The sequence below is a fragment of the Mastigoproctus giganteus genome, chromosome 7 (genome assembly GCF_048544385.1).
Source record: "Mastigoproctus giganteus isolate SK-2022 chromosome 7, ASM4854438v1, whole genome shotgun sequence".
Lineage (NCBI taxonomy): Eukaryota > Metazoa > Arthropoda > Arachnida > Uropygi > Thelyphonidae > Mastigoproctus > Mastigoproctus giganteus.
The window spans coordinates 101,009,071-101,033,793 of record NC_143581.1 but is presented as its reverse complement, the minus strand read 5'-3'; the positions used below and the strand labels follow the sequence as shown (position 1 = coordinate 101,033,793).

At 37.4% G+C, this 24,723-nt stretch overlaps 1 protein-coding gene across 1 annotated transcript in view; it reads left to right on the top strand.

Annotated features, from left to right (window-relative positions):
- Positions 1 to 24,723, top strand: part of LOC150083109 (uncharacterized) — a 773,496-nt gene that overhangs the window by 55,169 nt on the left and 693,604 nt on the right. The window contains exon 2 of the mRNA XM_090378391.1: positions 6,341 to 6,393. Coding sequence (XP_090234517.1) covers positions 6,341 to 6,393 — 53 coding nt within the window. The remainder of the gene's footprint in view (positions 1 to 6,340; positions 6,394 to 24,723) is intronic.

The window sequence follows — 24,723 nt, the reverse complement described above, 5'->3', positions numbered from 1 at the left end:
TTGAAACGGCTGTGCCTTCATAATCGGCATGCTAGTGCTCCTGATCTAAAACTTTACTTTGAGATCACAAGTGCATGAACTATCCATAGTTAGCTTTTGGAAGACCACATGCCTATCAGCCCAAGAAGATGAAGAAGCCTTTGTTGACCCAACAAATGAGGAAGAATCAATTTGCTTTGGCTAAAGCGCATGTTTCATGGACAAAAGAGCAATGGGACATTGTCATCTTTTCTGACGAATTGAAATTCAACTTGCATGGCTCGGGTGGGAAGCAATATGTCAGAAGACGAAAATCGGAGGCAAACCATTCTGATTGCATTACACAGACTGTAAAGTTCCCCACCGGTCAGATGGTCTGGGGATGCATAACAAGCAAAGGGGTGGGGCGAATTAAGTTTATTAATGGAACGGTGAATGCAAAAACTTATACTGCTATCTTGGAGGACTGCCTGAAACCCATTATTAGGGATCACCACACAGATGTACAAGACTGCATTTTTCAACAGGACTCAGCACCCCTTGCCACACAGCAAAATTGGTAAGTTTTATGCTATTTTGATTTAATGATGAGTTTGTCTTCTTGTCTCTCAAGGCTTAAAAAATACACCAATGTTTTCCCTCTTTTTCTCCCTTAAGGTGCAGTCATACCTCAGAAATGCTGGCATTAGTGTTGGACTGGCCCGGCAACAGGCCAGATTTTAACCCTATTGAAAATTGCTGGTACATAATGTCGTTTAAAATTGCTCAGAAGAAGCCACAAGTAAGATTCAGCTGCAGAAGAGCATTGTAAGGGTGTGGTACCACAAATTTGGACAACCGTGTATCCAGAAGTTGATTAACTCTATGCCAGATTTGCAAGGCTGTAATTGTAGCTTGAGGAGGAACAACAAAATATTGAGGACTTATTTTGCTGATTCACAGTACATAATACTATTACATTAACTTGTTATTTCAGTTTGTACACGTTAATGCAATAAAATGTATGTTTGGTTGCCATGATTGTCATTTGCATGATTTCTCATATTTCCATTAATCACACATTTTACCCTTTGGGAAGATATTTATGGCAATTAGGAATATCAGGTGGAGTCTTTTTATTGGATTTCATTCACAGAGATATCCCATTTAACAAATGCATTTCGAACATTTCTGCAACACACCATGCAGTGCAAAACACGATTTGTAAAATTCACAAGTGATGCAGTTTTTTTTTTTTTTTTTTTTTTTGTCCTCCACTGTATTCTAGCATTGGTATACATGCACCTAGTCTTACTCTTAGTTACCCTAACACAGCCCATGTATTTATTTGTTCCATGATGACTCCCAGCAGCTCTTGAAATCCCCAGCAACTTGCTTTCTTGGCTGCTGTTCATTACAATAGAAGCAGTGCAAGAATCACTTTCGCCTCCCTGCGGCTAATGTTAATCTTTTTAGTTTGTGAATCCCCCCCCCCCCAAGCTAGCAGTTTTCCAATCCACCTAACACTGCCTTGATAACATCAGCAAATATTCTTGCACCCTTTCTATTTAAGTGTATCCCATCACTGTAGAAGCAATCTCTCCTGTTAGCATGTGTGCCCATTGATTTAACTGACTCAACGTCATGTGTGGCATTATTCTCAAGTCATTTCTTTCAGTAGATGAGTACAATTATATTTTGCTCTTATGCAGATTATAATCTACATAAGACAAAGGAACAGTAGGTTTATGATAATGTTTATCTTGCCAGTCGTTTTGAAGCAGTATCTTGATATCATTTGCAGTGGTATCGATGTTATTGCTTCAAAACAATGCCAAGGCTTTACCAGTCTTTATCATGCATATGACCAGTACATCATTGTTCATATGTAAGATTGTTCATTATGCAAGAACATATCAGGCTTAAAAGTATTTGTCAGTCTTTCCATCCCGAATCATTTTTTTCCTAAATTTTTAAAAATTTTGTCATGGATCTATTATTATAGAATTACTTTACATTTTAATCTAGAGACAAAGTAATTTGCATATTTAAAAAAAAAACATTAAAAACATTGATGTTTTAATGGCTGTACCAGGTCCTTTTTACTTTCTTATTTTGAAGGACAGTTATCGAATATTTGATGTAGATATTGTGATAAAACCTTTACTTGCAGGTATGCTTGAAGGTTTTGTGTCTTTTCACTGGGTGGGCAGTAGTTTAGAAATTAAAAGAGCTAAAGAAATAATGCGTTGAAAAACACAGGTGATTGCTAATGAAGTAAAACTTACTATACAGTATTTGCACTGATTGTATCTAAGGTTATAGGAAAGAATATCCTCTGTTATATATGCTAGCTGCCTAAAATTCATATTTACTATTAATTGCTTGACTTCATTGATACTTCTGATCAGCTTGTATTCATATCCTTTTTCTTTTCTTCTTAGTACATTTTGCAGTTTAAATATACTACTCCATTGTTTGAACACTTAAGAGTTTTGGAATTTTAAAGATTAAAAGCTTAGGTGATGTTTATGAATTTTGTATTGATTTGCTTTTGGTTTTGGAGACTGCCCGAGAGGTATTCCCAGTAATTAGCAGAATATTAATGAATAAATCTTAAGAAAAAGTTCAATCCTCCTTATAAAAAAGTATTATGAATGAACCAATGTTATAATCCCTGCATCTGTTCACTGAACAATGAACTAGCTGATTGTCAATATATCTTATTAGCATTAGTAGAGGCATATGATGCAAGAAAGCAAGCTTATGCAGCATCAGCCAAAAAAAAAAAAAAAAAAAAACCACTTCCATTTCACCCCTCCGTTCATTCGAAATACCTGTCCAGCTGAACCTTAAATTTATTTAGGCTATCAACTCCACAACGAGGGATGGAAGTCTGTTCCACCAACCAACTACCTGCTGGCTAAAGGCAAATTTCTGCTCATCTATCCTACATCTGTCTTTCCTCAATCTGAATTTATGCCCTCTCAGGTGATTATTCTGAGCAAGAGGAAGAAACCCATCGGCATTGAGTATGCTCAAACCATTCAAGGCTTTATACACCTCTATCAGATCACCTCGCTGGTACCTAGTCTCCAGACACTATAATTTGCAAAACTTAAGCCTTTCTTCGTAAGAGCAACCGTTTGTTCCATTCACTAACCTTGTTGCCCCTCTCTGTACTCGTTCCAGCAGCTCTACATCCTTGAAATGAGGCCTCCAGACTTGTATACAGTATTCAAGGTGTGGCCTGACCATTGCCTTATACAAGGGAATAATCACCTCCTTATCCCTGCTAGAAAAATTCCTCTATATCATTGAAAAGACACCATGAGCTATTCTTGCAGCCCCGTCTGCACTGCTCAAAGAACTTCATATCTGCCTGCACAATTACCCCCACGTCCTTTTCATTCTCTACCACTGTCAGTGTAGTACCACAGAGTTGATATGTTGCTCTAGGGTTGCTGTTTCCCATATGTAGTACTTTACATTTGTCAATGTTAAACTTCATTTGCCACCTCTCAGCCCATCTGCTCAACCTTTCCAGATTCTGTTGTAGCAGCATAGCGTCAGTAGTGTCCTTAACAACCCTGCCAACCTTTGTATCATCTGCAAACTTGGACCATCATCAGTATCATTTATAATTACAGAAAACAATAATGGACCCAACACTGAACCCTGAGGGACTCACTAATAACATTAGTCCACAATGAGCAGTGTCCATTGATTACCACTCTCTGTCTTCTCCCCCTCAACCATCCCTTTATCCATAGCAGCAATTTGCCTCTAATGCCACACTGCTCCAATTTGTGCAGCAGTCTTCCATGTGCAACAGTATCAAAATCCTTTCTAAGATCCAAATATATAATATCAAATTCCCTGCATCCAGTTCTTTTGTGATTGCATCATATTATCCAATCAAATTGGTCAGGCAAGACTTTCCCTTAACAAAACCATGCTGTGTCCGAGCTATAATTGAAGTCTTGTCTAGATGATCCTGCAGTGCTTTTTTAACCATTTCCTCCATTAATTTTCATGAAACAGAAGTTAAACTTACAGGTCTATAATTACTTGTGTCAGCCTTTGATCCTCCTTTGTGAATTGGAGTCACATTTGCACATCTCCAGTCTGCGGGTACCTCTCCTGAGTCCAAGGAAGCTCTCATAATTATGGCTAAGGGTTTGCTTACTTCCTTTGCTGCCGCCTTTAATATAACTGGATAGATCCCATCCTCCCCAGGTGCCTTTTTTTAATGCTTATCCTCAACAATTTCTTCTCCACTTTCCTCTCAGTTATTACAAAATCATCTAGCTCACTGCCAGAGTTTACTTCACCTCTGGCATTTTTCTTCCTGAATAACTCCTCATGTGTGAATGTAGATGCAAAATACTCATTTAGTTTGTTAACCACCTGAGCAGGATCCTCAACCGTTGAACCATCAATATCCAGTGGACCAATCTGATTCATCCATTTCCTTCTAGAGTTTACATAGGTAAAGAACTCTTTTCTGTTTTTCTTTGCATCCTTTCCCAAGGATTTCTCATAATCTGCCTTTGCCTGCCTAATCTCCTTTGTGACTTGCTTACAAACCAGCTTATATCTATCATAGGCTTCAATGTCACCCATTAATTTATATGTATCCCATGCATTTTTCTTCTCTGCCATATGTCTCATTAGTTCATCTCACATCCATTTAGGCCTAAACCTTGAACAGTATTTCTTAGTTGGTATGTAAAGCCTAGTAGCTTCCAAGATAAGTTCTTTGAATGCTTCCCATTTTGAATTTGCTGTTGGTAACATCATCAGTTGGTCCCACTGTATAGAATTTAAATACTGTTTCAGACCATTGTAGTCGCCTTTACGAAAGCAAAAACCCTTCCCTTTATCCCTGATGGTAGTTACCTCTTTGAATAAATCCCACTTCAGCACACTGTGATCAATGCCTAGTGGTTACTTTATCTGCAGATTCTTAATGCCTGAAGAATCACTTCTGATAATCAGATCAAGAGTATTACTCCCGAACATTCTGATGTAGAAAACAATCATTCAATAAATCCACAAAAGCCTTGCTAGTGTGTGAGTGACCAACCCACAAATTCCAGTCATTATCTGAGAAATTAAAATCCCCCATTATAAGACACTGATTTACTGGCCCACTATTTCCCTGTACAGTTTCTTATTATACTCATCAGAGGCATTAGGCCTATAGCACACTCCTACTCACAATTTTGATCTCCCAATGCTTATGTCACACTAAACTGACTTGACACTTAACTGGTCAGCGATGTCGACTAGCTTCACTTCCTTGGATTTTGTGTGTTTCTTAACTAAAAGCATAACCCCTCCTCCCTTCCTATCCTGTCTATCCTTTCTGTACACATTGTTACTCCCCAAATTCCAGTTCTGCATTCCTTATATCTGTGTGACCCCATGTCTCTGATATCCCAACAATATCTGCCTTTGATGTTTTGAGCAATACTTCAAATTCATCAAATTTATTTACCAAACTCCTAGCATTGGTGTACACTCAAGTATACATGCACCTGTTCCTATTCTTAGCTACCCTAACACAACCCATATGTTTACTTGTACCGCAATGACTCCCAGCAGTCTCTGAAATATCCTGCATCTTGTTTTCCAGGCTGCTGCTCATTCCAATCGAAACTGTGCAAGAATCACTTTCACCTCTGCCAGTGGCTACTGTTAATCTATTAGTCCTTGTATCCCCCCAAGCTAGCATGTTTCCGACTCACCTAACACTGCCTCTATAGCATCAGCAAATATTCTTGCACCCTTTCTATTTAAGTGTATCCCATCCCTGTAGAAGTAGTCTCTCCTGTTAACAAGTATATTAACAATATTGCTCTTTAATTATATAATTTGGGGGTTTTTCTTAGGTAAAAGGACTGTCATGTTCTGACATTACAAAAGTACAGTAATTCTCAGTAGTAATTATTTAATAGGTATCTCATGAATTTGGGCAGTGGTGGGATATTACTGTTTTTTTTTTGGTGGTTTTTGTATAGATATTTGGCATTGGCATCTTAATAGTGGAAAATTTTACTTTCTGCTTTCAGTTAGTTTCTTCTGTTAACTATTTAATTATTGTAAATTCCAGTTTAAGAATGCCATATAAGAGAAATTCTGCTGTAGTAACTATACGGTAACTATGCCTAAATGTGAATAGCTTTTATCATAGTGTAAGGAAGTTAGGTGTTATAAAAAAAAAAAAAAAATGTGGATGGGTAGATTTCAGCTTTTTTTTTTTTACTCCGGTTAACATGATGCTTAACTATTTTTTTGATCAACAGTTGCATATAGGATTTGTTAATTATTTATTTGGCATGAATAAAAATTAAATTCTCGTGTACTTATTTAACAGATTGTGAAATGTCTGTCACTTGCTTGGGGTGTTGAATCTACAGGGATTGAAGGGTAAGTTTGCTTGTTTGTTATTTAATGTTTGCAGTGTGTAGAATGGAATTTAATATATGGTGTATGCAGAGTTTCTGAATTTTCTGAAATTACCTCGCCTTACCCACTTGTGGCGGCTACAAACTTCTTAATAGTGAAATTTTTTTTTTTTTTTTTTAATTTCCTTTTAGTAATTATATTTAATAAATATTGACTCAGATATATCATTATCAACTGATCCAGGTAATTTTTCCAGAAAACCTGACAATGAAACAATGCGATTATTTGATTGAAAATTATCCTACTAAAATCAAAAATAGAGAATATCCTTCCAATTAAGTCAAAGAAAATTTTCAGGTGTTTATTATTTGAAAAAATGGAGAAAAAGGTCAAAGGTTACTTTATTCATTATTGCAAAATTCTCAATTTTGCTTTTGTTGCAAGACATTTGGCGATTGTAAAAACCAAATAAGTAATCAATTTGGATTCGGTAATTTATCTGCTATTTTAGGTAAGAATGAAACAAGTGCAGTACATATTAAAAATCATAAAAAATGGTTAGATCTGACACAGTCAATAAAGACAAACATTACAATCGACACTAGAGAAGAGTAACATTGATTTTATATGGAAGGAAAAAAAAATCATAACAAAAATTATAAATTTATAATACACTTTTTACATTTACAATTTCATTATGCAGTTCATGTGATAAATTTACAATTTCTTAGATGCACATGAAAATACTTTTTATTTAATTGTCTTACATAATAATCAGAACAGTTACTGTAAAAATTTATCATTATTATTTAATGTCTGTAATCATTATTTTTATTTACAAAAACCTGTCTTCAGGGATGACAAAAAACAAAACAAAAACAGTATAGCCAAGAAAATTTAAATAAGAGGTCTAAGCGAGAGGCAAAAAGTGATCTTGCCTTTGAATCTAATTGGTTATTCCTATTCTTCAGTTGCAATAATTTGGAAAAATTTGTAATTTAATTTTCCAAAATCACTGTGGAATATTAATAGTAGCAAATGATACAAGGAAGCAAGAAAATTATACATCATAAGACAAAACAAATATATACCCACTTCATAATTTACACCCTTTAATAATTTGTGTAATGCTGCCAAAATTTATTCAAACTATCTGATTATACACCATGTGCGTGGATTATGTATTCCAGTAATCAATTAAACTGGCTAAAAGCATATTTTTGCACACCTGCAGCCATCCTTCTGTCCTTTTCTGGGTGTTGTCTGTAAAAGAGTAAGGATACCATCAGCATTTGCAGCACTGAAGCTTTTTGTGGTTAGAGTACCCTTTTGTGTTCTCTACTAAACTGGTTGCTTTTTACTCTGCATTCCTTCCAAGGGATTCAAATCCTTGAAATGAGGCTTCTGGATATGTATGCAGTATATAACTTGTGACTTAACCATTGCCTTATACAGTGGGATAAATCACTTCCTTATCCTGCCAGGCAAATTTTGTATATATCATTGAAAAGAAACCTCATGAACTGTCTTACTAGCCTGTCAGAAAACTTGTTGGACTGTACAATTATTCCTAGATGTTTTCATTCTCCATCTCAAGTGTAATGCCACATAACTGGTATGTTATTCTGCAGTTACTGATGCCCATTGCAGAATTAATCCCATAACATAAAAACTCTAAAAGGAAGGGGATGAATCTGATTGGTCCATTTGATAACGATGGTTCGACTGTTGATGATCCTGCTCAGATAGCAAACAAACTGAATGAGTATTTTGCATCTACATTCACACGTGAGGAGTTATTAAGGTTTGAAAATACCACAAGGTTATCAAATTGTAACAGGATGCTTAATGATTTTGTAATAACTGAGAACAAAGTGGAGGAGAAATTGTTGAAGTTAAACATAAGAAAGGCGCCTGGGGTGGATGGGATTTATCCAGTTATATTAAAGGAAGCGGCAAAGGAAGAAGCAAACCATTAGCCATAATTATGAGGGCATCCTTAGACTCAGGGGAGGTCCCCATGGACTGGAGATGTGCAAATGTGTTCCCAATTCACAAAGGGGGTATCGAAGGGTGTCACGAATAATTACACACCGGTTAGTTTAACTTCTGTTCCGGGTAAAATAATGGAGTCGCTGGTTAAAGATGCATTGCAGGATCATCTAGACAAGACTGCAGCAATAATTCAGACACAGCATGGGTTTGTTAAGGGAAAGTCTTGTCTGACAGATTTTATTGATTATTATGATGTGGTTACAAAGGAACTGGATGCAAAAAATAATTTTGATATATACTTGGAGTTCAGGAAAGCTTTTGACACTGTTGTGCATGGAAGACTACTGTACAAATTGTAGCGGAATGGTATTAAGGGCAAGTTGCTACAATGGATAAAAGGATGGTTGAGTGGGAGAAGACAGAGGGTGGTAATCAATGGGTGCTGCTCTTTGTGGACTAATGTTATTAGTGGAGTCCCACAGGGTTCGGGTTGGGTCCACTGTTGTTTTGTATATTTATCAATGATATTGATGAAGGTATATCAGGCTTAGCATCGAAGTTTGCAGATGATACAAAGGTTGGCAGGGTTGTTAATGACAGTAATGGCAGTGTGTTACTGCAACAGGATCTAGAAAATTTGTTAGTGTGTTACTTCAAAGGATCTAGAGAAGTGGCAACTGAAGTTTAACATTGAAAAATGCAAAGTAATGCATATGGGTAGAAGTAACCCCAGAGAAACATACCAACTGTGTGGTACTACACTTAAGTTGGTAGAAAATGAAAAAGACCTGGGAGTAATTGTTCAGTCAGATATGAAGTTTTCTGAGCAATGCTGACAGACTGCCAGGGCAGGCCATGGGGTGTTGTCAATGATATACAGGAATTTTGCTAGCAGGGAAAAGGAGGTGACTGTCCTTCTGTATAAGGTAATGGACAGGCCATGCCTTAAGTACTGCGTGCAGGTCTGGAGGCCTCATTTTAGGAAGGATGTAGATTTGCTTGAGCGTGTACAGAGAAGGGCAACAAGATTGGCGAGGGGAATGAAGGGATCCTCTTACCAGGAGAGGCTTAAGTTCTGCAAATTGCAGCAGCCGGAGACTAGGCACCTGCGAGGTGATTTGATTGAGGTGTATAAGGCCTTGAATGGGTTGAGCATGCTGAATTCTGATGGGATTCTTTCACTTGTTCAGATTATGAGCCTAAGGGGGCAGAAATTGAAATTGAAGAAGGACAGATGTAGAATAGATGTGTGGAAATTTGCCTCTAGGTGGTTACCTAGAGGCAAATTTCCACACATCTATTCTACCTCTGTCCTTCTTCAATTTCAATTAATTGCTGGAACAAACTTCCATCTGTCATGGAAGTTGATAGGTTAAATAAATTTAAGGAGGAACTGGATAAATATTTAGAGGAGTTTGTTTTGTAAATTATTTTTTTTTGGCTGATGCTGCATAAGCTCATACACTTGCTTTCTTGCATCACATGCCACTACTACTACGTAGCAATCTTAAACCTCACCTGGCAGTTGCATGCCTTGATTTCTGTCATTATCTGCCTGCCAACGTTTTTATTATCTGCAAATTAGACATAAGTCTGATATGCTTTCATCAGTATTGTTTTATAAATATTGAAAACAGGAGCCCAGTACTGAAGGACTCCCCTCAGGGAGCTTCACTAATGATATTAGTTCAATAAGAGCAGACCCATTAATAACCATCCCGTCTTCTGTCACTCAACCAGCCTTTTATGCATCATATGCTTAATTAGCTTTGCTGAAATCTAAGTATGTGATGTCAAAATTATTTTTTGCGTCTGGTTTCCTTCTTTACTGTGTTATAATGGCTAATCAGAGTGGTCAGAGAGCATACTCTCTTAACAAATCCATGCTGAGGTTTTGCATAACTGTATTCCTGTCAAGATGATCCTGCAATACTTCTTTAACTGCTGACTCCATTATTTTTCCATAGTACTGAAGTTAAGCTAACAGGTCTGTAATTACTGACTTCAACTCACTTCAGGAGAAACATTTGCACATTTTCAATCCATAGGTATCTCCTCTGAATCTTGGAATGCAGTGGTAATTATGAGAAAGGTGTGCTTGCCTCTTTTGCTGCTGATTTTAATATAATTAGAAGATTCCATCAGTGGGTAGGAGCTTTTTTTCTTTAGTTTCAGCAGTTTCTCTTCCACTTTCTTCTCAGTTATCATAAACTTTTTTACTTCCATTTATAACTTGGTATATACCTCTGCATTTATCAATTTTTATTCTCATTTCTAAAAGTTTCTTCATGTGTGCATGTAGATGCAGATTGTTTATTGTTTGCCTGCGATATGAACAGGAACATTAGTAGTTATGCCAATCATTTTGAATAGCTCAGAGTGGTTTATGCCTTTCCTTCTGGTGTTAAAAGCAAAGAATTCTTTGCAATTTTAATCAAAGACTTCTCATAGGTTGCCTTAGCTTGCTAATACCCTTAGTGACTTGTTTGTATTTAATGTGGATATCTGTATCACTGATAATTTATAATCATCCTCTGCATTTTACTTATCTGTCACTAGTCTTATCAGCTCATCTGATAATCCATTTATCTAAACCAGCGCTGAATGATCTTTTTGGCAGGAGAGCCGATATAATAATATTATTTATAATGCAGTCCACAAAAATTTTCCCCCTCCTATAGGGGAAAAATTTTCGTGGACTGCATTATAAACAATATTAGCATTAGTACAGGTATCTAATGCAAGAAAGCAAGCTTATATAGCATCAGCCAAAAAAAAAAAAAAAAAAAACCACTTCCCATTTCACCCACTTCAAAAGTTTGTTCACTTCTGCTTTGAATTTATTTAAGTTGTCAACTTCCATGATAGATGGAAGGAAGCTTGTTCCAGTAATCAACCACCCTCTGGCCAAAGGCAAATTTCTGCACATCTATTTACAACTGTCTTCTTCCAGTAATCAACCACCCGCTGGCCAAAGGCAAATTTCTGCACATCTATTTACAACTGTCTTTCCTCAATTTGAATTTATGTCCCCTCTGGTGTGTAATCTGAGCAAGAGGAAGAATCCCATTAGCTTGCTCAAACCATTCAAGGCTTTATTCACCTCATAGGTGCCTAGTCTCCAGACACTGCAATTGCAGAACTTAATCCTTCCTTGGTAAGAGACATCCTTTGTTCCACTCACTAATCTCGTTGCCCTCCTCTGTACATCTTCCAGCAGCTCTACATCCTTCCTAAAATGAACAAGACAGTACTGCATACAGGTCTCTAAACCTGTATGCAGTATTCAAGGTGTGGCCTGACCATTGCCTTATACTAGCGGATAATCACCTCCTTATCCCTGCTAGCAAAATTCCTGTATATCATTTTCAAGATCCTGTTGACCTGCTCTGGCAGCCTGTGTGCACTGATCAAAAAACTTCATATTTGACTGCTCAACTACCCACAAGTCTTTCTAATTCTCCACTTTCCTGAGTGTAGTACTGCACAGTTGGTATGTTACTCTGGGCTACCCATATGCAGTACTCTGCATTTGTCAATGTTAAACTTCAGTTTCCACATCTCAGCCCATCTGCTCAACTTTTCTAGATCCTGTTGCAGTAGCATGCTGTCATTGCTGTCATTAACAACCCTGCCAACCTTTGTGTCCTCTGCAAACTTGGACATTAAGTCTGATATATACCTTCATCAATATCATTGATAAATACAGAAAACAATGGGCTTGACACCGAACCCTGGGGGACTCCACTAAAAATATTAGTCCACAAAGAGCAGTCCCCATTGATTACCACTCTGTCTTCTCCCTCTCAACCATCACTTTATCTATAGCAGCAACATCTGTGTGTGTGGGTGCGTGTGTGTGTTTGTTTATATATGTAGGTGTGTGGATGTGTGTGTGTGTGTGTGTGTATATATATTTGGGTGTGTATGGATGTATGTGTCTGTGTCTGTGTGTGTGCGCATATATATGTGTGTGTGTATATATGTGCGTGTGTTCATGTGTGTGTATACACTGAAGAGCCAAAACATTGACCAGTGAGTCGTTATGCAGATCGAAGCCACTGCAGGTGAACTACAGTGCTGGTCGGGACACGGTATAAAAAAACACCTGATACTGAGCTCTTTAATCAGTGTTACCCTTGTTCTTCAGATGGGAAAGGCAGCGGATTTAAGTGAGTTTGACAAAGGCCAAATTGTAATGGCCAGATGACTGGGTCAGAGCATATCCGAAATGGCATGGCCAGCTGTGGTTAGTACCTACCGAAAGTGGTCTGAGGAGGGAATACCCACGAATCGCCGACAAGGTGTTGGATGACCACGACTCATCAGCGCTTGAGGTGAGTGAAGGCTCTCCTGGATGGTATGTGGCAACAGAAGGGCAACTGTGGAACTCGCCGGTAATTGGAATGTTGGTGATGGGAGTAATGTGTCATAACACACTTTGTCAAACCCTGCTGAAAATGGAGCTGCATAGCCGCAGGCCGCTACAAGTGTCCATGCAAACCACGGTTTACCGGTGACAGCACGTACAATGGGCATGTGAGCATTGAAACTGGACCTTGAGTGATTGGAAGAAGGTCGTCTGGTCCAATAATCACGTTTCCTGTTGCACCATGTAGACGGCCAGGTACGTGCGTCATTTACCTGGGAAAGTCATGGTGCCTGGATGCACTGTGGGACGAAAACAAGCTGGTGGCGGTGGTATCATGCTTTGGGTGATGTTCTGCTGGGATACCATGGGTCCAGTCATCCATGTTCTGGGCACTGATATCTATCACCTACCTAAACATCACTGATGACCAGGTACACCCTTTCATGGCAATGGTCTTCCCCCTCTGGCAGTGGCGTCTTTCAGCAGGATAATGCGGCATGCCACATTGCCCGGATTGTTCGAGACTGGTTTGCGGGATTATATATACCTGTTTTACCACTAGTCGGATATATTAAGCTAGAGGAATGTTCAGAACTTAAGTGCGCCGATAGTGAAAAATATTAGGAGCACCTGAACTCCCTGTCTTCACCTAGCATAACATAGGTGCTGCCCCTTACACTGGTTAATCCCCCCAATAAACCCGTAATACTGGCCATAAGACCTCTCCCTACACTTATTAATCGAATTCGCTTAGGTCGCATAGAAGTAGCATAAAACTACAATTGACTAAGATTCAAATTCTAATAAATTTATTTTGTAATTTTCAGCAAATATTTTAATAATATTTGTTTTTTTCAAGTCTTTCAAAAACCATAAGGTATAAGCTATTCACCTAAAAAAATTCAGAGGGTATATGGCATATACCCTTCACTACAGCCCTTGATTAAAGTAATTGTCAAGGTGACCATTATGGCACCAAGTATTGCATGGAAGTATTTTACGATAAATCCAAAGGACAAAACTGTTTGCATATGTAATTTCTGGCCCGGAGTGCCAAGCGAGTGACTATAGCGATTTCTGAACGATTTCCAAGTGATTTTCCTAAAGAAGTAAGCATACCTAACAGAAAGGAAAGACACCTTTCTTCTTGTAATTAGGACTAACTTACTAATGCACTAACAAATAACCTTACTTTATCGCACATTATAGCCTTAGGTGCTAATGCTCCATAAAACTCTAAAACAAACAAACAAACAAACTTTATCGCTTGATCACCTGTGGCACTGCTCCATGTGGCGGGGCTGGAAACCTCGGAGAAGAAAGCCACCCTCCCAGGGCTAAAAGGAGCAAAGATGGACAAAAGTAGACAGTCCACTTATGGATCTTTTGATCCAGATGTAGATAAACATGATCTAGATCACGATGGCACAACATACCATGCTAAGAGACGAAAAAAAGGACGGATAATACCGTACCTCTCTTTTTAATACTACACTTCTCCACAGATCAACCATTGAGTAAGCTTTCCCCATTTTTGATACAAAAAATAAAATGTGGCTGGTCCTCCAAAAATGGTTATGCGATTAAGATCTGGAGATTTGTTAGTTGAAATGACTGAACGTAGACATGCTGAGAGTTTATTAAAAGTATCTACCTTTGGTGGAATTCCTACAAAGGTTACCCCACATGCCTTAAATTCCTCTAAAGAGGTAATGTCAGAATGGGATCTGTTAAATGTATCAAAGGATGAAGTTGTCCACGAACTACGAGATCAAAATGTAGTACATGCCAAAAAAATCGTCATCAAAAAAGATGGAAAGCCTATCCCTACTCAAACAGTGATACTCACATTTAAAACACCAAATCTACCTACCACCATGAAAGCTGGTTACCTTAGATGTCAGGTTAGACCTTATTTTCTGAACTCAGTCCGGTGCTTTAAGTGCCAAAAGATTGGTCATTCACGAACTGTCTGCAGAGGTATAGCCACCTGTGCTTCTTGCAGTTCTAGAGAACATACACACAAACTGTAACACTGAAATGCAAAGTTGTCCCAACTGTCACGGCAAACATTCTGTTTTCTCAAAGGAATGCCTTCAATGGAAATGAGAAAAAAATATTCAAAAATATAAGATAGAACAGAAAGTGTCATACCAAGAAGCAAAGAAACATTTTGCAGTACCTACTAAGTCATCTACATATGCTTCAGTTACACAACGGCTACACTCGGTAGCAACTCAGACTGACTGCTCATTCCCTCCAAATATATTGATTGATATCTCCAAATATATTGATACCAAATATATTGATTGGGCTAAATTACTCCTTTCCTCATCAAAGGAACAATCTGCCTCCAAATATGCTATTCAAGAAGCTAATATGTCTGTAAGATAAGATAAGAAACCCAACGAGCAACCAATAGAACAAACCAAGAGCCCTGAAAGAAGCAATACACATAAATTAACATGGACATCTATGAAAAGGTAAATGAAGATGATGCAGTTCTTGAGATTCATGCAGAGGGAGACATTGACATGGGAAGGCCAACCTTCTCAAAGAAAGAAAAAGCAAAAGTAGACAGGTGCAAACAAAAATATCTTCTGGAAGTAACCAACACACCAGTTAAAACCAAACAATGTACACAGTGATTCAATGGAATTGTTGTGGACTTCATGCTAATTTAGATGACGTGAATATAAGCCTGCTGCTGCATGCATACAAGAAACAAACCTGACGAATGCAGTTTCTATAACAATAAAACACTTCGCCATGTATAGAAAAGATAGAAACTGCTCTAATAGAGCTCATGGAGGAGTAGTGCTCTTAGTAAACTCTTTAATTCCTTCTAGACCTGTTCCCCTACAAACACCATTGGAGGCAATTGCCACCTGCATCACCATTGGCATAACGATAACATTAGTCTCATTGCATCTGTCGCCAAACCACGCTTACACTCTTGCTGATTTAGATGACTTAGTAAGACAAATACCCGCTCCTTTCTGTATTCTGGATGACTGGAATGGCCATCACCCCCCTATGGGGCTCTCAACATCTTGACTGCAGAGGAAAAATAATTGAAAAATTCTTAGATAAACGCACACTAACTATTTTAAATACCGGTGATCACACATAAGTGCATTTACCATATGACTCAAGCTCTGCTATTGAATCTCTCAGTATGTTCTCCAACGATATTTCCTCTCATAGATTGGACAGTTACCGACTACCAACGTAGTAGTGACCACTTTCCAGTGATCTGTAATTTCTATACAAGTTCTACTCCTCAGAGTAACAATTTGGAAATTTAACAAGGCCAACTGGACTAAATATGAAGAAATAGCTCATTTAGATTCCTCCGTCATTACAACTGTCAAGATTGATTCTGCAGTAAGCTATCACACAACAAATAATGATAGCAGCTGAATCTGCTATCCCGAAATCGTTATCTAAAATCCGGCTCCATCCTAAAATCTGGTGGAATGAAGCATGTAGCATTGCTAAAAGAGAAAGGAATAAATTCTGGAATCAGTTTCGAAAAAATCCAACTACAGCCAACCTCCTACAGTTTAAGAGAGCAAGGGCTAACTAAGACTCTTCAGTTAAGGCGAATGAGTAAAAATGAAGAGTGGGCATATTATGCTGCCACCATAAACAGATCCAGAGATACTGCTACAGTCTGGAAAAAAATCAAACAAATTAATGGGAAATACTCACTTGCACCTTCTCCGATTCTTTTTCTGAAAGGGAAGGAAATTTCCGAACCTGTGGAAATTGCTAAAGCATTCGGCTCGTCTTTTGAAACACACTCAGCTGTTTCCACATGTGAACCAGCCTTTCAATTGCTAAAATCCAGGACAGAAAAATATAAACAAAATTCAATACCACTCTCCAAGATTCATACGATCTGCCATTGACCATGACTGAATTACACAATGCACTCACACGTGTCAAGAACAGTGCTGCGTGTCTTAGATGGAATTTATTACACAATGATTTGTCATTTAAATAAATCATCGTTAAGTGCTCTCTTATGCCTCTATAATAGAATTTTCTTAGAGAAATATTACCCCCCTAGCTGGTGTCATTCTTATGTACTGGCCTTCTCGAAACCAGGAAAAGACCACACAGATCCATCAAACTATCGGCCTTTCTCCTTAACCAGTTGCTTGGGAAAAACATTGGAAAAAAAATAGTTAACACCCGACTAACATGGTTCCCAGAGACTCAAAACATTGAGTCCAAGACTATGGTTTTTGAAGAAGTAGATCGACCGTTGATCTCATTATCAAAGCAGAAGGAAATATTCGGAACTCTTTTCTAAGAAATGAGCGCTTTGTCATGATATGCGTTGACATCAAAAAAGCCTTTGATAAAACTTGGCGATATGGGATTCTTCTGGACTTACATAAATCTGGTCTTCGGGGTTATCTCCCGAAATTTATTCAGAACTTCCTAGATAACAGATCCTTCCAAGTCCGATTCCATTCTTCACTTTCAGGAACATATGTACAAGAAGAGAGAGTTCCCCAGTGCTGAGCGCCACACTTTTTACCATCAGGATCAATTCTATAACCAAGTATATGTTATATACCTGACACAGTTGATGCATACCTGTATGCTGACGATCTTGCCATCCCATGTCATTCTCAAAATATGCGACTTGTTGAGAGAAGACAACTGCAGGGCACCGTTAATAGAATAGTCTGTCGGGCCAAAAACAATGGTTACAGAATTTCTAAATTGAAAACAACTGCAGTACACTTCTGTCGTAAGCATACATTACATCCTGATCCAGACCTTCAGTTAGATTCTCATTGTATTACATTTCAGCCCAGTACTCTATTTCTTAGTATAATATTTGATAAAAAAACTAAACTTTCTTGAACATATAAAATATATTCGTACCAGTTGTCTTAAGAAACTAAATATTCTCAGAGTAATCTCAATGGCATGGGGTGCAGATTGTTACATGTTGCATTTATACCGCTTATTAATTAAATCCCACTTAGACTATGCATCTCCTGCATACGCCTCAGCCAGGCCAAGTGTACTGTAATGGCTCTATCCCATACATCGTAGTGCACTAAGCGTTGCACTGGGGGCTTTTTGCACTTCTCCCATTTTAAGTCTATATACAGAAGCCCATGCACCGCCGCTACTCCTCCGAGAACATATTCTTCTCCTAAATTAGCAGCCTTCCACATCACCCCCATATTGCAATATCTCTTCAGACCAAAATGGGAAAACCTCTATCAAACTAAACTGTGTCTCAACAAACCATTTGACATTAGGCTTCAGGCTTTAAACATAAGCTGGGGCCTCAACATGAATAACATACTGCAGGATACTAGCATGGAAACCCAGCCATGTCAAATACCCACGATACATATTGACAAATACTATCAGAAATGGGGAAAGAATAATCTTCCAGATTGTAACATCAGACAATTACCTCTGGCTCACTCCACACAGTTTAGATGTTACATACGGATGGATCCAAGACTGGCAGTAAAGTTGGTACATCTGTAGTCCTGCTGGATGCTATCATTGCCAAACAGCTCCCCTCAGAATGTAGTAATTATACCTTTGAGTTATATGGTATCCTATTAGGCCTGGAGAAAATAAAAGAAGCCTCATGTACTCAATCCATAATATATACTGATTCATTAAGTGCTGTGAATTGTATGCAATGTAAATGCTCCAGCAGCATATCTGGGCTCAGTTAATTGAAATTCATAAACTTGGTCACCGCATAATTTTTTTGTTGGAATCCCAGGAAATGAACAGGAAGATTTAGCCGTCAAAAATACTTCAAATCTGATTTCGCCCAATTTCAGGTTGGGCTATAAATGTTGACTATAAATGCATTATACAGCAAACCTCTAAAGAACAGTGGAAACGTAAATGAACAGTGGGAAAAAGAAACAAATAATAAACTTTTTTTGAAATAAAGAGAGAACCCAAGCAGTGGCAGTGCCCAGTATGAGAGGAAATAGAAAAGAAGAAACTGTACTAGTGTGATTGCGCATTGGTCACACATACCTCACTCACAGTTATCTGTTAAGAAAGAAATATGCTCCACAATGTAGTAAAAGTTCATGCCCACTCACTGTAAAGCATATCATCATAGAATGCCCACTATATCTAAGAGAACGAAAAACTGCTTTCTTCTTACTTTTCAAAAATTGCAATCAATTACACTACAGAATGTTCTAGGATATCATCAGGATATGGATGACATTTTTGTTTTCCTAAAATCGATTGATAAATATCACCTTGTCTGAACTTTTATCATAATCAAAACCAACAAGAAAGATATACTAGTCAGAAATCAGTGCATTATAGCCACAGTTGCTGATGCACCAACAAACCCAACAACAACATATGTAATTTCTTGGATATCACCGTATCAGCCAGAATGCTTACAACCACAAATATGATGTATCATCTCAAAAAGTTCTATGCAGAAGAAATGTCAAAAGAAACATCAAATAAGTTGAAAAGGACATATGCTGAATGTGTAGGAAGGAGCAGTGCCATTGAACCTCCTGCTAAAGTGCAAACTACTATAGAAACAGTATTAACCCCCATCATGGATTATCCTGAGATACCTCGTATTTAGTTCTACAAGTTATTTGGAACTACACGAAATATCTCAGGATACAATAATATCTCCAAATAAATCCCAAGATTTCTCAAGATTTTCTTACGCCTGCTGCTAGGCATAAGAAAACTGGCTTTCGTTTTATTTATATTGTTCAGCAATGTCAGAACAGTAGTGTGCGTTCCCGTGCCGCCAGTAAGCAAAATATAATTTGCCATCCTAAATACAGAATACTGAACCCACGAAGATAATTCACAAAAACAATATCGAAAAATATTTCACCGCCCTCTTGAACTGCCACCTCTAAGCGAGCTTATCTTGCCTGTCCACTTGTGGTGGCCATGTGTCAGAGTGTAGTTAGTTCATGATTATTGCTTGTGGCGGGAGGTTACTGCTTGTGCGTTCCGATTGATTTTTTAAATTTATTTATATAATGAGTAATGAAGAGTTTTTCTGTGCCTTTATTTTAGCTCAAGTGCTAATTTATTAAAAAAAATCTGTATAATTTGAACACTTTTTGGCATACATGAGATAACTCGGGATAGCCCAAATGGGTTAATTACTCCCATGTATTTTCTACGAAAAAATTAATAAAAAAACATAAAAACTATACAATGAGTATTTGCATGATGCATACTTTTAATTTGTAAAATAAAAAAAGTCTAACCATTACGGCACATTTTCTGGAAAAAAATGTTCTGGGAAGGGGTTAACAAAGATGAAGCTTTTGGATATTAATGACTGCAAGGGCAAAGAGATCCATTATTTAATTGGAGAAATGATACCGCCGACCTTCAACCATATTCTGTAACACGACATTGTATTCAAAAAGGCTATTAAAAAAAATTTGTCCAAATTACAATATTCCAAGTAGAAAATATTTCGCTGATAAAATCATTTCAGATGTATATTTCAGAAGGTAAAAACAAAACTTCAAACCTCCCTTGATAAAGCCGCCAACATTTCTTTAACCACTGATATTTGGACAATTACTACAAATAATTCTCCATTTCTGAATATTACAGGCCACTGGCTTTCAAATGAGTTTCAACAACACTGGGCTGTTGTAAGAATTCTTCCTTTTTAAGGCTCTCATACATGGATACTGATCATTGAAGAGTTGAACCATGTGCTAGAAGAATATAAGATCTTAAAAAGCAAAGTCTTCCTCATACTGCAGGATTTTGAAGCAAATATGGTAGCTGGTGTCACTGGTAGTGGTTTACCGTCACAATCATGTTTCGTACACACGTAACTTTCAATAATTGACTCCATATTTGCCCAACAAGCTGTAATTATTGTTGATACTATAAATAGGAATATTGTAAAATACTTCAGTCATTCTGCTTCAGCAGTTAACAAGTTAATGGAAATACAGGAGCAGCTAAATTTAAAGAAGCATAAATTAATTCAAAATGTATCCACTTGTTGTAATTCAATGTACTACATGCTGGAAAGAAACACAGAACAGTGCAAAGCTCTCTCAACTTATGCTATGGATAACAGTACTCCAACATTAAGTTCATACCAGTGGGGTCTTGTAGAAAAAATTTTCCAACTACTAGGTCCATTTGAAGAAATCGCCAATGAAGCTAGTAAAAGAGAATCTACCACTTCAATGATAATCCGTACAATTTTGACTCTTAATTTATTTTTATCCAAAGCTGTTCAGAATAATAATTTCAGTGACATTCTTACTACAGTTGAGGAGCTTAAAAGAAGAGGCTTATTAATACAAGAAATGGAAAAATTGTTGATTTGGATAGAAGATTTGAAACAACAACGAATGCTGATAAGTCTTAAGCTCACACAAGAAAAAAAGCCTTGATTCTTTTTGAAGAACTGAAGTGTAAATGTGGTGAGAATGCTAGTGAAATATTCATTGCAAGCCATGGATAGTTTCAGATTTAAGGGCCACGAACTACACAAAATCAAAGTTATTAGTGCAGACATAGTAGCAGCTATGGAGTTCCGTAGCCAGGTGGGCAGGAGCAGTAGTGCGTAGCACACGCTTCTTGATTAGACCGGGGTTCGAGCCTGTGCCTATCAAATATGGAGTATGCGGAAAGGTCAGGGTATGACCACCGCATATCCCCGGAGCAATATGGCCTTAGTTGCTAATGCTCCTAAAAACCCAATAATAAACAAACATAACTATGGAGTTCCCCGAGACTTTGGCAGAAATCATCAAAAACGAGGATTACCTACCACATCATGTCTTCAATGTGACGAGACTGGTTTATATTGGGAAAAATGCCAGATCGTTCTTACATATCCCAAGAAGAAAAAACTATGCAGGATTTAAGGTATCAAAGGACAGATTAATCCTTCTTTTTGGTGGAAATGCTGCTGGAGTTTGCAAAATAAAACCACTGTTAATTTACCATGGTGAAAATCGAAGGGCCTTCAAAAATATTTCATAGGCATCGCTACCTGTTGCGTGGAATTCCAACCGAAAAGCATGGGTGACACAAGAAATTTTTTGGGACTGGTTTCTCCATCATTTTTTGCAAGAAATTAAAAAATATTGCCAAGAAAACAAAGTACCATTTAAGATATTACTGCACGTTGTTAATGCACCTGACCACCCAACAACTATATTTGACTATCACAAAAACACAAACGTTATATTTTTGCCTGCAAATATCTCACTCATTCAACCCACAGATCAGGGTCTAATATAGACATTCAAAAAGTATTATCTACAAACAATAGGCAGTAAGGGCCACTGAAGGTCGGAATGGTAGATCATTGAAGCAGTTCTGGAAAGAATTCGACATTTACAAAGCTGTTAAAAACATCAATGCTGCCTGTAGTGAAATTACAGTATCAACCATTGAATGCCATCTGGAAGAAACTCACCCACCAGTTTGTTCAAGAAGCTTTGGGAAGTGAAGAAAATGAAGATGTAATTAGAGAGCTTGTGGAAATGACCAGAGCATTGGAATTAAATTTAGTGGAAAATGACTTTATTGAATTGTTGCAAAGTCATAGAAAAGAATTATGTAATGAAAAATTAAGACGAGGTTTCGGAAGGCATACAATAAGTTTGAACCATTAAAACGATTTGATACTAAGGAAATGGCAAAATGCTTTATAATGATCAATAAAGGACTAGCTGGCTTAAAAGCTCAGGATCCAGACACCGAACGGTTTGAAAAAGTGATTGGAGCAGTGCATGATGCAATTGCTTGCTACAAACTGATTTACGATGAGAAAAAGAGCTACATTACAGACATCATTGGACAAGTACTTCAAGACACCATCAAAATCTCGAGTCTGAGAACTGTTAAACAATTAGTATAGAATGGGCATTTTCAGCTAAATTAGATATATATATATATATATTTTTATTTTCAACTATGTACTCAATAGGATATTGAATAAAGTTTTATTTCTACAAAGTTTTCATTAATAGAAGTTGATTTGCTTGAATTTTCCTTTCATACGAATATACAATTAAAAATAGATCGTTTTTAAGCACTATTTGACTTGCACGGTTTTTCAACTTGCGTGGAAATCACTGGAACAAATTAATCATGTAATTCGAGGATTTACTGTACAATAAAATTAATTATTACTTATTTATTGTACTAATCACGAAAATACAGTTAGTAACCCAACAAAATTATAATGGGTTTAGGGCTAATGCCTCAGGCTGCGAGAAAGTCTAGACTATGTGTAAGTTAAGTGCAAATGCAATACACAGCCAATTCTAAATTAGCAAAATATTTGCTAAGGCGTCATCGTTTTAAGTTATATCTCATATTGTGAATACCTTCACAACGAGTAGCCATGATATTGCACTACTTTGAATAAGTAGTGCAATATCATGGCTACTTCGAATCCACTTAGAATAAGTAACATTAGTTTTCTCCTTTAGGTAAAGCGTTATTTATTCGAAGTAATGCAGTATCATGGCAACTCATTGTGAAGGTATTCACATTATGAGATATAACTTAAAACTATGCCTCCTTTGCAAATATTTTGCTAATTTAGAATTGGCTGTGTATTAATGATGCATTTGCATTTAACTTATACATAGTCTAATACAACAAAATTAATTATTTATTGTGCTAATCACAAAAATACAGTTAGTAACACAACAAAATTATAATTAATGCGATGAATGTGGTTGTAGAGTGCGACTAAGTTTTCTAATATCGGGTTTTAAAGTACTTGTTCCAATTCTTAAAAAGTCATGTAAATGTGGTTCAGTTAGACATGATCATATTTTTGATTTCACATATTTCATTTTTGAAAAGGTCTGCTCACATATACATGTACAGTCAGTCCTTGTATAGCATGGTAGTTGTGTTCCTAGAAACCCTCGTGCAATATAAACAACAGGCCCATGTGAAAAGTAGGGTTAGGTGCCGAACACACATTTGTAACCAAAACATTACCAAACACAATAAATAATCATAATAAAATATCACGTATTTTATTACGACTATTACGTAATAAAATATTGCTAATTCTTTTGCTTCTATCGGAAGCAAACTTGTTTTTTGTTTGATTTTCTATCCAAACAGGTGACAGCGGTTCCATCTCTTCCAATTCTTTGTGTTCGATCTAATGGATTTTAATTACCCTTTGTGTTGTTCCTGCTATGAAAGTTGTTTTTATTTTCTCTGCATTCTTTCTAATTCTCGGCATTGCCTCATTTAAGCCTGTAGCACGTGCAACGTGCTACAGGCTTAAATGGTCTTTCATTTCGCTCAGTGTTTCCCAATTTCATATTTTTTCTCTAGTGATAGGGGTGGACTGGCCATAGGCCTTACCAGGGAAACCCCCATGGGCCAGAGGCAGGTGTGATTTTGGCTATACACGCTAGTATGAGGCCATTACAAATTTTCCCGGGTAAGAATTTTTGACCCAGTCCGCTTCTGTTTATCGATATTGCTTTTCTTTTTCTCTGTGAATCTTCACCAGGATGCTTCTTTTCACACCTTTTAAGTATTTTACTCATTTTTAGGGAATAAAGCACGATTACAAAATGTGGAGACAGCTTGATACACATAAACAAAGTTGCACGCCTGTAGCAACTGAATAAACAACACCCTAAAGGCAGAGAGACACTAACAACACCTCACTAGCTCACATTTTATCAAAGCACATTTACTACCATAAAACAATTTATTTCCAGTTGCATTTCTACTAGTGGAATCTGCTATGAACTGGTAGTAAACTCGATCTAATTGCATTTGCGATAATTATCGGTAGCTGGAATTGTGTTTGTTTTTATGTTATTATGGTGAAATGTGTTTCCCCCTTCACTGATATAAAAATCTTCTCATCATTGCTATCGTAGTGGTGCCTCCGTAGCCAGGTGGGCAGGAACAGCAGCAGTGTGTAGCACACGCTTCTTGATTAAACC